Source organism: Calypte anna, chromosome 2 (genome assembly GCF_003957555.1).
Source record: "Calypte anna isolate BGI_N300 chromosome 2, bCalAnn1_v1.p, whole genome shotgun sequence".
In the NCBI taxonomy this organism is placed as follows: domain Eukaryota; kingdom Metazoa; phylum Chordata; class Aves; order Apodiformes; family Trochilidae; genus Calypte; species Calypte anna.
The window spans coordinates 145,542,296-145,555,916 of NC_044245.1; the positions used below are offsets into that span (position 1 = coordinate 145,542,296).

The 13,621-nt window shown below is 37.7% G+C and overlaps 1 protein-coding gene across 1 annotated transcript in view; it reads right to left on the reverse strand.

The window, feature by feature from the left end:
• The window catches only part of FAM135B (family with sequence similarity 135 member B), a 120,129-nt gene that overhangs the window by 34,988 nt on the left and 71,520 nt on the right, over window positions 1-13,621 (reverse strand). The window contains exon 6 of the mRNA XM_008505306.2: window positions 11,911-12,037. Coding sequence (XP_008503528.2) covers window positions 11,911-12,037 — 127 coding nt within the window. The remainder of the gene's footprint in view (window positions 1-11,910; window positions 12,038-13,621) is intronic.

Here is a 13,621-nt window from a genome sequence, read left to right on the forward strand (position 1 = left end):
GTAAGCACCTCCCAGACTTTTATAGCACCTGACGAGTTTTGTCTTTAAAAGTTTGCAATTAATGACATAGGCAGCAATGATCAAAGCTCTAACACATATCCCAGTTTGCTCACATAGGAGCAGTGAGATTATGTCCAGCAAAATTTTTACATTTGAATTGCAAACAGTTCCAACTCAGCAACTGCCACAGCAATTTTAAAATCTGAGAACAGGAAACAGTATAGGATGCAGAGAGGATGTCTGTATGAAAAATATATTCAGTTTCCCATAAAAGTGGTGGACTGAACAGAGCAATTGCATCTTCCCTTCCTATCTCTGACCACAGTGTTTGGGCTCTCCTACTTGTTAGGAAAATGGCACATATCTACTGTCTTGCAACATGGCAAGGAGACTGCAAGAACCCAAGAAGGCTTGCAAATTATTTTAATAGAAGGGGCATAGGGACATGAACCTTTTGGTATTTGTGATATATTTTCATTCTGCTTATGAAGTTTTTTTATTAATTGCACCATTTGCTTTTCAGAATATTTCTGCAGCTGGACAAGGTCATTTTGAATCCTGTCATTCTACACCCACTCTCTTGGCTTCTGAAATAACTCTTACAATAGGTATTATCTGAAAATATTTTCTCAGCAGGTCATTTTAGTTTTTGATCACACAGTCTCATAGGAGAGGAGGGATATGGCACCAACCATGCCCACCTAAATCTATTTAAGAGCTTTGCCCAGAATTCATTGTGAAGATGTCTATAATCAAACAAGGTGCTACATGCTGGTTAATTAACTTTGTCCTCGCAAATGGGAATAAAAATTAGAACAATCATAACTATTTTTGTTCTGTTCCTCAGCTTGGTAAATTTAAACATTAGTAACTGTCAAACAATGGCTAAAGAGGAAATACGTAGTTGTCTTTTGGCAGAGACAAATTATTTCAGCCCCTATGGTTCATTTTTTTAAGTAGTTTGGCATTTTATTTCTAAGGCAGATTTTTTATTTTATTGTTTTCTTCAGTCTGTCACACAGCCACAGTATTACCAAGGACCAAGTCGGTTCCTATGAGTCATATGCAGGTGGGAAGAAATCATGTCTCTGTTGATAGCACTATTTTTTTTATTGTTATTTGCAAATGTTCTTGCATATCCCTTCTTTCTACTTTGTTCAAAATTGACTTCTTAGTTTTTTCCCAAAGATGTGAGCAAAATATTATATGCTGACTTGTTTAGGCTCTGTCAAGATGAATCAGAAAAGAGGTCCAACAAGCCTTGTGTTTTGTAACCAAATTCCAAGTATCAAATACTGATGAGCTGGAGGTAAACCAAGTAATAATAATAATAATAAAAAATAATAATTACAAAAAAAAATCAAACCTAAACCGTGACAACTTCAGAACTTACACGCCTTTAGTCAAAGACCTCCTCAAATTATACAAATACTGGTTTATGCCACAACCATTTCAAGTCCTGTCCCTTCTGAAAAAGAACTGTAGGGATGGCCAGTGCTGTTATTTTTCACAACAGTGGCAAATCCTACAAAGATTGCTATGAAACACCCTCCAGAAATGTGTTGTGCCAGCTGTCTTAGGTTCCATAAAAATGGAGAAAAGGAGAATATTCTTACTGGTTCTATATATTTTTTTCCAGGTTATCTGAATTTTGTCCACTACTGTATTGAGAGAAATAAAGAACAGACTTTTTGCAAGATCATTCTCTAGGGTTTGTTGTAAAATTAAGTAAGACAAAACAATCTCCATTACTTCTGTTATTTTGCTGAAGATAATTCTGTGGCACAGAGTTCTATTGCCCAAATAATTCAAGGTTTCAGAGTGACTATATCGAGTCCATTCTTTTTTTTTTTTTCTTTTCTGGGATATTACCTTATTTTAACGAACCACACTGCAAAATAATCATGTACAGCTCTAGTTATAGGCATCTTTCTTCTCAGAACCCATCTGCATGAGAGATGCTCCACTTTGGCCTAGGTGCTCTAAAGCTGCTGTTTTCTTTGATGAAAGGGAATGTGCTTTCTGTGCCTTTTGGTGCCAGAAAATGGCTCAATGTCTAATACTGTTGTTATGCTACATTCTTGAATTCACTTATGACACTCTCAGGCAATGAATCATTTATAGCTCTTTCACATGCATGCAAACATACAGTGAATTGCAAAGCCAATTATAAAACCATGTAAAGGTCTTTTTATATTTATCACTTCAGAAATACACAATTTCTATCTGAACAACAGAAGAGAATTAATGGCTAATCAGAAACTTTCCTGGTCATGTTATTTTAAAACAATTATATCAATTTTTCTATGATTTACTGCAACAAAATGGGTAAATTTTGAATAGCTGGACTGTATAAATTTGCATAAGTATTACATTTTCACAGGTTCATTTTCCTAGTCCAGTAGATACCTCCTTTATTATGCATAATACATATTCCAGCCCTCAAGTAATCTACATTCAAAGACAATTAAATTTCATGAGCCATGAGTAGTTTACCATTTTTTCTGCCTGCCATAATTTTATGATTTTTATTAAAATACTTCTAGTGAGTTCAGTAGAGGAGAAAGAGGGTTTGACTGACAGCACTGGAGAGTCAAACTGTATTAGTTTATGAAAGAAACACAACATGTAGAGAAGAAAAAGTGCTTTACTGCCTCCAGAAACATGACTTAACACTGTTTTAGAGGTATCCCTCTGTCCTGATCAGGCTTTTACCATTGCCTCTCCTCAGCCAGCTCTGTCAACCAATGCCAGGTAGACCTAATTCCAATAGAGGTGTTGCAGATTCCTTCAAGACCTATCAAAAATCTGTAAGGAGACAATGACTTTTGGTTTGAGTCACCAAAGAGACATATAGTGCCTTCAAGTGACATTACTGGCTTTCTCTTACACATGGAAAAACTCTGGGTACATCTTAGGACACCTTAATTCAGCCTTCAATACTTAAAGGGGGATTATAAGAAAGATGGGGATTGACTTTTTAATAGGAACTGTAGGGACAGGACAAGGGGTAATGGTTCTGAACTAAAAGAGAAGAGATTCAGACTAGATATAAGGAAGAATTTTTTTTTATAATGAGGGTGGTGGAACATTGAGGAGATTGCTAAGGGGGATGGTAGATGCCACATAGCTGGAAGCACTCATGGTCAGGTTGGACAGGGCTCTGAGCAGCCTGGTCTAGATGAAGATGTCCCTGCTCACCGCAGAGGGTAGGTCCCTTCAAACACAAAGTGTTGTGTGATTCTATGAACAGGATGAGGAAAAGTGATGGGAGTAGACTGTTGGCCTTATCTGTCTCACTAAAAAACAGAGTTTATAGGTGAATCATACTGCAGCTCCTTCATACTTCACGACAGACCCAGCTACTCTGGGATAATACAGAGAGTGCCCAGCAGTGTTTATGCACCAGACCCTATTCAAATCCCATACTATGAAGCTGGGAAGAGGAAAGATAAATACTGCTATAAAGCCATTCTTGATTTCTCAAGGTTTATGCCATTCAAATAAGTATTGTAGGCTCAGAAGCATCTGCCTGTGTCTAACTTTCCCTAAATAATTCTTTATATGCAGATTCTCACCCAAATACTCACTGCCTGAATACTCACACACCTTTCTTGATTATGCAAAGAGCGTTACCCAATTCTGCCCATATTTTTTTTTCCCACTTATTAAAACAGTCCAGCAGACTCTTAAAATGTGTTTAAGTCAAATAAAATTCAGGGTAAGTTATTTTTGTACTGAAGAGCTTCTAAAATTATTCTCATCTTGTTTCAAAGCTTAAAAAAATGCTCAATCTTGGCTAAGCTCTTGTCTAATGTTATTCACTGCTGTCTGGAAATCACTTTGGAGAATCGTAACCCACTGACCCATCTCTATTCCCTTAGCTCTTTTTTTTCCTGTTTGTCAAACTGCTGAAACTTCCCTGATCCTCAGAGGACAGATCACTGGAGAAAGGACAGCAGCTGGTGTCACGGGGAATGCGCTTCCAAGTGTTCCTCCCAAACACTACACCAAAACTTGTAATTTATATTAACTATGAAACAGTTTTGTGGGTCATTATGACAGGCATGATAACTTTGAACAGGGGTAAAGGCCCTTGCTGTCATCTGAAGATTTGTATCAACCAAGTAAGACAAAGTGGTTGGAAAAAGACAGAATTTCTTTCCTGACTCCCCAGACCCCAGGCCGCTGGCTGGGACACTTGCCAGTAGCAGAGGGTTAGTTTCCAGATGATGGATCTTGACTGTGCTGTTGTTGGCATCTGTGCTCCTGTTGGAAAGGCCATCAGCTCAGAAGCTATGAAACTTGATTAGGTCTGCTTTCAAGAATTCTCTCATCATCAGTCAGTAGAAATTATTGTCGTGTTCTTTAGGGGATATGAAGGTAATTTTTAACAAAGTAGCACTGGAAAAAAATACTGAGAAGAAAGAAAAACTGAATCCTAGAACACTCCATCAAAAAGCAGGCAGAAGCCAAGTCTACTTCCTAAAATGCAAAGTAGAAAGGCTGCTCCTGCTTCTTGTGTTCTCCCTTTCAAGGCAGAAATAAAGAAATATTTGTGCCAAGCCCCCTCCTATAAACTTCCTCATAAATCAGTGCTGAAATCTGTGGAAAGGGAAGACTTCACTTGAAAGAATGTTGGTCAAATGAATGACTGTACCAACTGAATCAGTGGATTTCAGTCTCAAAGTGAGAAATTGTTGGTTGGAGTTAAATTTAGGTTTCCAGTATATAACTGCAATAGTAGCTGTGTAATAGAAATAAATTCTCCTGCTCAGTCTGTTTTTTTCTGCTCGCATTTACTATAAATAAGTCATAAAAACCTTCTTTTCAGTTATTCAAAAAAGTGATTGGTTTTTTTTTCTCAGTGCTATGCCGAAAATCAAGGAGATCTGTAAAGAGAATGCAGTGGTCTTTTTCTTTCCAATACATAAGAACTGCAGAACAAAAAGCAAGAAAATAGGTATGAAAAGTGGAAATTCCTGTGCAAATTCTACTGATTTTAAAAAGAAACCAGCAAGCAGTCCAAGATGAGCAATTCCCAAAGCTCTCCTCCAGAAGAACACCCATCACTGTCCTGTCTGGAATCTCAAAAGAATTTCCATATGATTTCATCTCATTTTCATCGAACACACACAGTGAAAAGACTGCAAATCTCTTTCAACATATTTTTAGGCCTAATCCCAAATTAATCTCAGGTTTGATCTCTATCATAATGCAAACCATTGCCTTATCAAAAAGTAAGAGCCACAGAAATTTGCCAATGATTAAAGAAACCAGTTCTTGTCACATCATTAGTTACCATGTCTTCTGCTACAACTAAGAAATCATTCAATTCTTCCTAAAGATCAGCCATTTATCTTCAGGCAACTAAAGATTAAAGACTTCATCAGTAATTATCACAAATGGTGCCATGAACACACTGATTAAAGATACTTGTCATTATACTTTATAAAAACAGTATATCAGCTCTCTTACTGTTTCAGGATAATTATGTGTTGGACATATGTTGGAGTCCCAGCCACAACTAATCACCATTTGCTTTAGCAAGAGACTGCAAGAATCCTGTTCCTCTAAAACCACCCATTCCAAACACATGGTAACGCATGAAATGTGTTGTCATGCCATGTGCACCAAAGCAGAGAGGCATGAGACCAATAGTAGAGTAACTACCCTGTAAAATTAACAATTCCAGCTCAAATTCTGATGTAAACTACCCTTCTGCAGTCTAGATTACTCAAAAGGAGTAATTGTAAGTAAAACTGTTTTTAATATTATTTGCTTTTATTTTAATTGTTCCTCTAATATTTAAAAGAATATTTAGCTGTTATCTTACATACTCATGTTCTAATTTAACAAAATCAAAACCTTAACTATATTTACAGTTAAAAAAATTATCAAGTATTGTTTGTAAGATATCCCCCTTGGTACACTGTTAAGAAAAAGGAAAAAGAAAAAAATACAAAAAAAGACTAGCAACTTCAGAGCTCTCTAGACATATCAGGTCCTTTTTGTTGTTTTGTTTTTTTTTTTTTGTTCTAGTAGGAGACAGAACCTCTATGAGTTTCAAAGGGAAAAAAGAAAACTACACACTGCTCTTCCTTTAAAAGAACAGTGGAGTTTTAGTCTTTTGCCAAGTTCTGGTTATCTTGCATGGCTAACACTTTTTTGTCCTTGCTGTGCCTTCCCATTAGCTTTATCTGTCCCTCTCTGACTTTCTCATATAATTTTGTTTTGGGGACAGGACACAGCAGATACCCAGTAAAAACAGACAAAAAAAAAAAACCAAACCAGGAACATGTACATTAAGGTTCCTATATCTAGAAAGGAATGAAGTTTGCAGCTATATATTCCTCTTCTCCAGCTAAATTGGGATTTCAGGGCATACAAAAATTCCCACAATGGATACTCCATGGGCTGTTCTCTGATGCACAACCTCCCTTTTTTTTGAAGAGCTGAAAAAGTGAAGTATTGTAGCTAAAGAGTCATTACTATACAGAAGTCAAGAAGAATGTAACACAGGTGACTTCTGTGTGGCATAAAAGTATGGGCTTCAATAATGTTTTGATATTAAGCTGAACAGTCTAGGTTTTTCATATGTTGCTGAAAACATAAAATATTAGCAAACTGTAGAAAAGAACCCTTCTCACCAATGCAATTTTATTTGAATGACACTCCTTGTTCTTGTATTATTCCAGGCATAAACTTTGGGATACATCAATGCTAAATGGAAAAACACTCCTTATGAAACGCCAGTGCCTTATTAATGGGAAGTCATATGATTAATAAATCTGGTTACTTAGACATTAATTTATCTGCAGTGCCACAGCAATCCAAATGAAAATAAGATTACTGTGAGTACATTTTATTGATAACCCCCAGTATGCCATTGACTCAAGCTGATTATAACACAGCAGACATGTGATGCACAGTATTACAAAAACATTAACATAGCCTGACAAATGAGAGGTGTGAGGTACAGGATAAGGCATAAAACTCCTGAAGTTTAATGGGACCATTCATTTTCCAGTTCTACAAGGAATGTTTTCCTTTTATTTTATTGTAAATGTAGAACCTGTAGATATTTTTCAGGGCCCAGCTCTGAGATGCTGAGATCACTTGAAAGCATGAGTCACTTTGACTTTGATACAGAACTTGTAACATCTGAAACACCCCCCTGAACTTCTTTCCAGGGTAAAACAACCTAGCAGACCCAAAGGGGAATTTCAGATGCTCCTGTGGGAAACCAGTCACACACAGCTCAGAACCCTCTTCCATCCCACTAGATCACCCAAGCCTGCAGTATATATCATGGAATTATGGAATTTTAGGGGTTAGAAGGGACCTCAAGAGATCATCAAGTCCAACTCCCCTTCCAGGGTCACACATATATGAGCCTATTTTGAACATGCTGTTAATCTACTGTGATATATAGTCCCTGTGAATACAGGTTATGGGCTGAAGAGAGCTTGAGAAAGTATTAGCACATTTTCTTATTCTGTAGCTTGTTCTCTACTAGATTTTTGACCACAAAATAATCTTTCTTCATATTTACCTGACATTCAGGTATTTAAGTAAGAAATAGTTCTGTTATCTTAATTGCTCTTGAAAGGAAACTTGTCGCATAGATAGAAAATATTAGAGAGGGAAGGAGTAAGGAATGGAGAAAAGGAAGTCTGTTTTCTGCATAGACAGGGAAGATTGTGGAAAACTTAAAAAAGAAATCACCATGGCTTAAATAGGATTAATTTTTATAGCTATACAGATAAGGCAGGAGATGAGGAAGCTGTCAGTGATGTTCAGAAGCCACTTGTGCTGAGCTGCACAACTACAATGCACGTGTACAGTCCAAAGCCACTGGCATTTAATTAGTCTCTGCCCTGAGAAGTCAGAAGTGCAGAACAAGGAGCCTTCAGGATCTATCATTAAACAGCAACCCCTCAGCAACCCAAATCCAGATTATCTCAGGAAGTAGCAAGAGGAACTGGTGATTGATATGGACCTTCCCTAGAAATGCATGCAGTCACTTGTATTTTTAGTAAATAATAAAAAAAAACAACCAACAAATCGACCACATAACCCAGATGAGAACTTCCATAGTCAATCTATAGGCCTAAAAAGAAAGTTAGCTCTCTGAGGCACCCATGTTTTATGAGGAAAAAAGCAGTAAAACAGGATGTATGACCTAAAGATGATGTGTCAAATCAGGGTCCCCTACTTTGTATACAAGAGACGTCTGGAAAACATGATTCAGCAGTAGTAAGACCAGATTTCAGAAAAATTCTGGCTTTCCTGAAGGCTTAACACTGCTGCAAATCCAGTCACTATTCTACTGAAGCTATGTGTTCAAATCTTGTCTGAAATGGGGAGGTGGAGGTTTACCTTGGCCAGCTATTAGGTGCCCATCAAACTATTCAATTACTTCCCTTCCTCAACAGGACAGAGGGAGAAAAACACAACAAAGAGCTCATGGGTCAACCAAACGACAGGGAGAACACTTACCAATTACCATCATGGCTGAACCAGACTCTGCTGGGGGAAATTAATTTATAACCAGTCAGACTAATTGAACAAGAACAAATCTAAAAACACCTTCCTTGAGGGCACAGCCACTAGCTCCAGCCTGGGGCCCATGATGGGCTGCAGTGGGACAACCTGCATCACCATGGTCTTCACCACAAGCTGAAAAGGAAACTCTGCTCTGGCACCAGGAGGACTTTCTCTCTGCCTTCTTCACTGACCTTGGTGTCTGCATACTTGTTTCCCTGACATTTTTTCAATCTTCTTTCTCCCAACTGCTGCACAGCAATTTTTACCCTTTGTTAAATAGGTCATCATAAATGTACAACTGACATCTCCCAGGGGCTCAGCTTTGGACAGTAGAGGGTACATCTTGCAGCCAGATGGAACTGGCTCTAACATGGGGCAGCATCCAACATGGTGTTGTCTCAGAGAAGCCACTCCTGCTCCCATTCCTCTCCTTTACCTTAATTTTGCTACATCAACACAATGCCACTTGTCTATCTGCTATGATGACACTCGTAAGGGCAAAAAGTACTTTTGCAAGCCACTCTGCTTTGTGACTTTGTGAGATCTATTCCGAAACTGTGAAACTGAGTAAATTGTGAAGTTAGAAAGTGCTTCCAACAGTGAACCACTAATTCTCTGGGGTTTTAAGCCATACACCTAGACTTGAGGAAAAGAGTGCAATAGCAATGATTTAATGTTTCTACCTATTACAAGCACTTGCTCCAATGGAAATATTCTGGAAAAATAATCTGGCTGCAACTACAGGATAAATAGCTTTTTGGTTTACTCACAACAGGTAAATGTTAAATAAAGACAGTCTCAGCTGTTTGCAGGCTTACAGAGAACTGAAAAATCCAATTCAGTTCCATAAAAAGAACATCAGAAAGACTGTTGGCCAGGAGATGCATCTCAAGAGCTTAGGCCTTGAGACTTCTCAGACCCAAAAAAACAAAGGAATGTACATGAAAAGTAGAAGGATCCAAACTCAGAATTGCAGAGATGGAAACAAACAAAAAAACCAACCAACCAACCAACCAAACAAACAAAAAACCAGGATAGACCAACATTAACTGTTTCACAGAGTTTTACTACATAAAAAGGAACTAAACAAAGTCTCTTTAAAATTCAGTTTCCTGCGTCCTGCTGCCCAGAAAAGCTTTGCCTTGGAAGACAAGATATATTGATTGGTCTGGCCTAGATTTAGCCAGGTGCATCCAATCAGAACAGCTTACAATGAGACACAGCAGTGTGCTATATCTTGAGTTAAGATATACAACAGCTACTAATTTGGACATGCAGAAGGCAAGGTCCAACCAAATATTTATGTATGTGTGTGTGTATATATATATATATTTAAATATATATATATTTAAATATATATATATATAAACTGAATGGTGAAGTCTGCAGCTTTCATAAACAAGTAGGTTCTAGTCTCATGCCCACTCATGGTGATTGCAAAATTCCCCAAACATGAGCATGTCTATAACCTGGTTGAAGTTACATTTAAATAATATGTTTAAACTACCTGGAATGGAACCTACAAATTTCTAAAGGGAGATAAACTTGACCCAGTGTAAAGCCTTACAGTACTGTAAGAAATAATATTACTCCACTTCTTTCAGTCCCTTATGACTTGATATAAACTCCCACATAAGCCAACAGTCTGTCACAAGGCCCTCACTTGAAGTTAGGTTTACTCCCACTGCAATTTCTTTCCTATGTCTGATTTATTTTTTTTATTAAACCAAGAGAAATTGTCTTTGCTCATTATCATCCATTGCGGATAGTATAAGCAAAAAGGCCACCACAGCCTATTAAATTAAAATGCTCAGATAAAGAACAGATGTCATGACTGATAGAGTTTTCTGAAGTCAAGTTAAGCTAAGATACACATCTGACCATGTGTAGGTGGGGTGCACAGCATTATATTTATGACTGCTTGGTGTGCAATGTTCTGATCACCTGCAGGGTAGCAAAGTGTTTAAAGCCAGTTCATGGTACAGAGCTTTCATTTTTGGTATTTAACAGGTCACCTGCTAGGATAATAGTTATGCCAAAATATTTTTTTTTTAACAAAAAACAAACACAAAAACACCAAGAGGAAAGAAGAAAAACCCTGTAATCTGAGCAGCTTAGTCAACAGAGATAGATAGATAGATAGATAGATAGCAGATTTTGTAGCTAAGGAAAACTTTTGGGAAAAATAATAATTCCTAATCACAGCAGACTAAGATTTTCCATGGACACAAAAAGGAAAACTGTGAGTGGAGAGTTAGATTTTGTATTTATCTTCTAACAACAAATTTGTTCAGAGAATAATGAAATGTAGGAACCACTGTCCTAAGAGGCTTGTGCTCTCTCTTGTGTGATGTAAAGAGATGTACAGAGATTAGTCTGCAGAGACAGCTGAATCTGTTATTCAAATTTCTATGTGAATGTCTACCAGAGAGGCAGAGGTTGAGGTCAGTTTGTTTGCCAAAAGCATACAATGACCCAAGGGTTCAGATAGCAGCCTCAAGCCAAACACTCTCTCAGCTCAAGTTGATTCCCTGGTACTTCTTCACCAGCTGCTCTAGGTTAGCATATTTTTAATATTTTTACAGAAGAGAACAAGTTTGACAGGAAAGGTTGAGGGAGGATAAGGGCAGCATGTTAATCAAAAACCTTGAATCAGGGTTTCCTAACAAGTAAATTATTTCAATATTCTGGGCTCAGCTTCTTGATCTGAGTAAATGTTTCTGACAAAAACCATTTTAAAGATAGCACTTTCAAAACCAAAACAAAACAAAACAACTCAATCCCCAAATCTCCCAATTATTGATTATTTGAAAAATAACTGTGAACTAAAAATTTCACCAAAAAATATCTTCTCCTCACCTACAGTGACTAGTAAGAGTCAAAAGCAAACACTAACTGTGGAACCTGCTTTGAGTAAGGCAATGTAACATCCCATCACCAAGACACACAATATTCAACACTCCAGACATAAACCCTTCCTTCACAACATCCCTAATAATAATCTGATCTTCTGGATGTTGAACATGATAAGACATGATAACAAGGATCTTTTAATGAATAATAATTTCACCTTACTGCATACACCTGGTCAGGTGACCTTAAAAGTGTTGTTGGCAATCAAAGGTATATCCACACATTTTGAACTTGTCTGAAATGGTTCATATAGATGAGACAGAACACTCAGGAATTGTGTATCTAAGTGCCAGGTGATTCATGTAGAAATGTTTCACGGGTTCTTCTTCCAAAAAAAACCCCCAAACCCTCTACTAGCAATGCAAATCAGGACACAGTCCTGCACAGATAATGTGGACACTCTGTGTGACCAAATGGAAGTTTGAAATAATTTCTCACCCTCCTTACCTCTGAAGAGGTGGGTTTGCAGTAGCCAGCTCCAAACACAAGATTTTCCAATGTCATACTGGACTGGTCTGGTCCTGCCTCCAGGTTGCTTTTACCAAGCCATGAACCTTTCCCTGGACGAGCAAAACTGAAAGAAGAAAAATTTAGAAGAAAAATAATCAGAGCAGTAATGTTACAGAAGAGTCATTGTTCTTCCAGTGCTATTTCCTTCCTTAGAAAATGTCTGCTGTTCTGGTGGTGGTGTTTTTTTGCTTTTATTTACTTCAAACTGACACTCTAAGCCCATGTTTCTCTTTTGAACAGAGCAGTCCACTATGCACTAGCTCAAGATGGGAATGTATTTTGCTTTCCTAGCACTCAGTCTACTGAATTCAGTGTTTGTTATCTTTCACTCAGTCTTTTCTCTGCTGTCTTAGAGTTGTTTTTCAGAGTGTAACATCTCAAGAATACAAGTTTTTCATCTATCCACATGGATAATCCTCTTATCCAACTTCTCTCAGCTTGCATCATGATGAATATCTTTCTCTCTGGCTTTACCTATATATCCCTGCCCTTCTGAAGAATGCAATCACTTCTCACTATCAATATCCTCTATAGCTCATCACAATCTTTTATTACAGATTGAAAGTTTAGTTTCCACTTCTCATTGTTCCATGACATAAGCTTCCAGCACCAAAATGACAAGATTTCAGATCGAAAACCTGGATTTCCTTTTGCTGGGTGCAGTCCATTCATCTGGGATATGTTCTTCCAAGCCCACGTGCAACATGATTTTCAAGTTACCAAAGTTCTAAAAACCAATGTAATTTAAGTTGGTTTAGTTCTGAGGTCATTACCTCTCAGTGATGATGCTTATGGTCACAGTGTTCCCATCTGACTCTAACTCTTACGTCTCCTATTTTATACCATGAACCCATTAAGAGTGGAACATCTTGTTTGCAATTTACTCAGTATTGAGCCCAGCAGAGTCCTGATGCATTGCTAGGGCTCTTACTCTGGATTAATGTGAGCAAATGTCTGCATCCCAGTTAACAATGTAGGCTACTTTTATAGTCACTGGAGAGGAATCAGCATTTCCTGGGTATGAGTCATCTCTTTCTAAAGCAGTGATAGCAAGAAAGGCAGATGGATTTCACCTTCAAAGTGCTTATTTCTTATTGTGGGCTAGCAAGAGCAACTGGGGTGACTGCCTCATAAATAACTGAAGTTGGGGGAGATAAACCCCTGTGTTAACCTGTAGTGTACATGAACATCAAACTTTCAAGAGAGGAATCAGGCTACTTGTGAATACCAGGAGTCAAATTACTGAGTGGTACAAGCAACCATAAGTGTTCATAAAAAGAAGCTAGGCAAAGGTGGAATTGAAACAATGAACTACAGAGAAAACAGAATCCTTTGCTGTTTATACACAGCGCAGAGGTAATGCCACTGGGTTTGTGCAACAGCTTTGAGATTCAGATCACTGTCACAGGCACCTGATTCCCATCCAAGCATCTCAAATTATATCATACTCAGGAGATATGGGTAGAAAGAATGAAAGCTTCCAAGATGGGGACCACAAAAAAAAACAAAAAAACAAAACAAACAAACAAAAAAACACCTAACCAAAACAAAAAAAGAAACAAAAATACACACAAAAAACAAACTATAATGCCATTCATTGACCAAAACTCCAATCTGATGTTATTCCTCTATGTTAACATGCATTGTG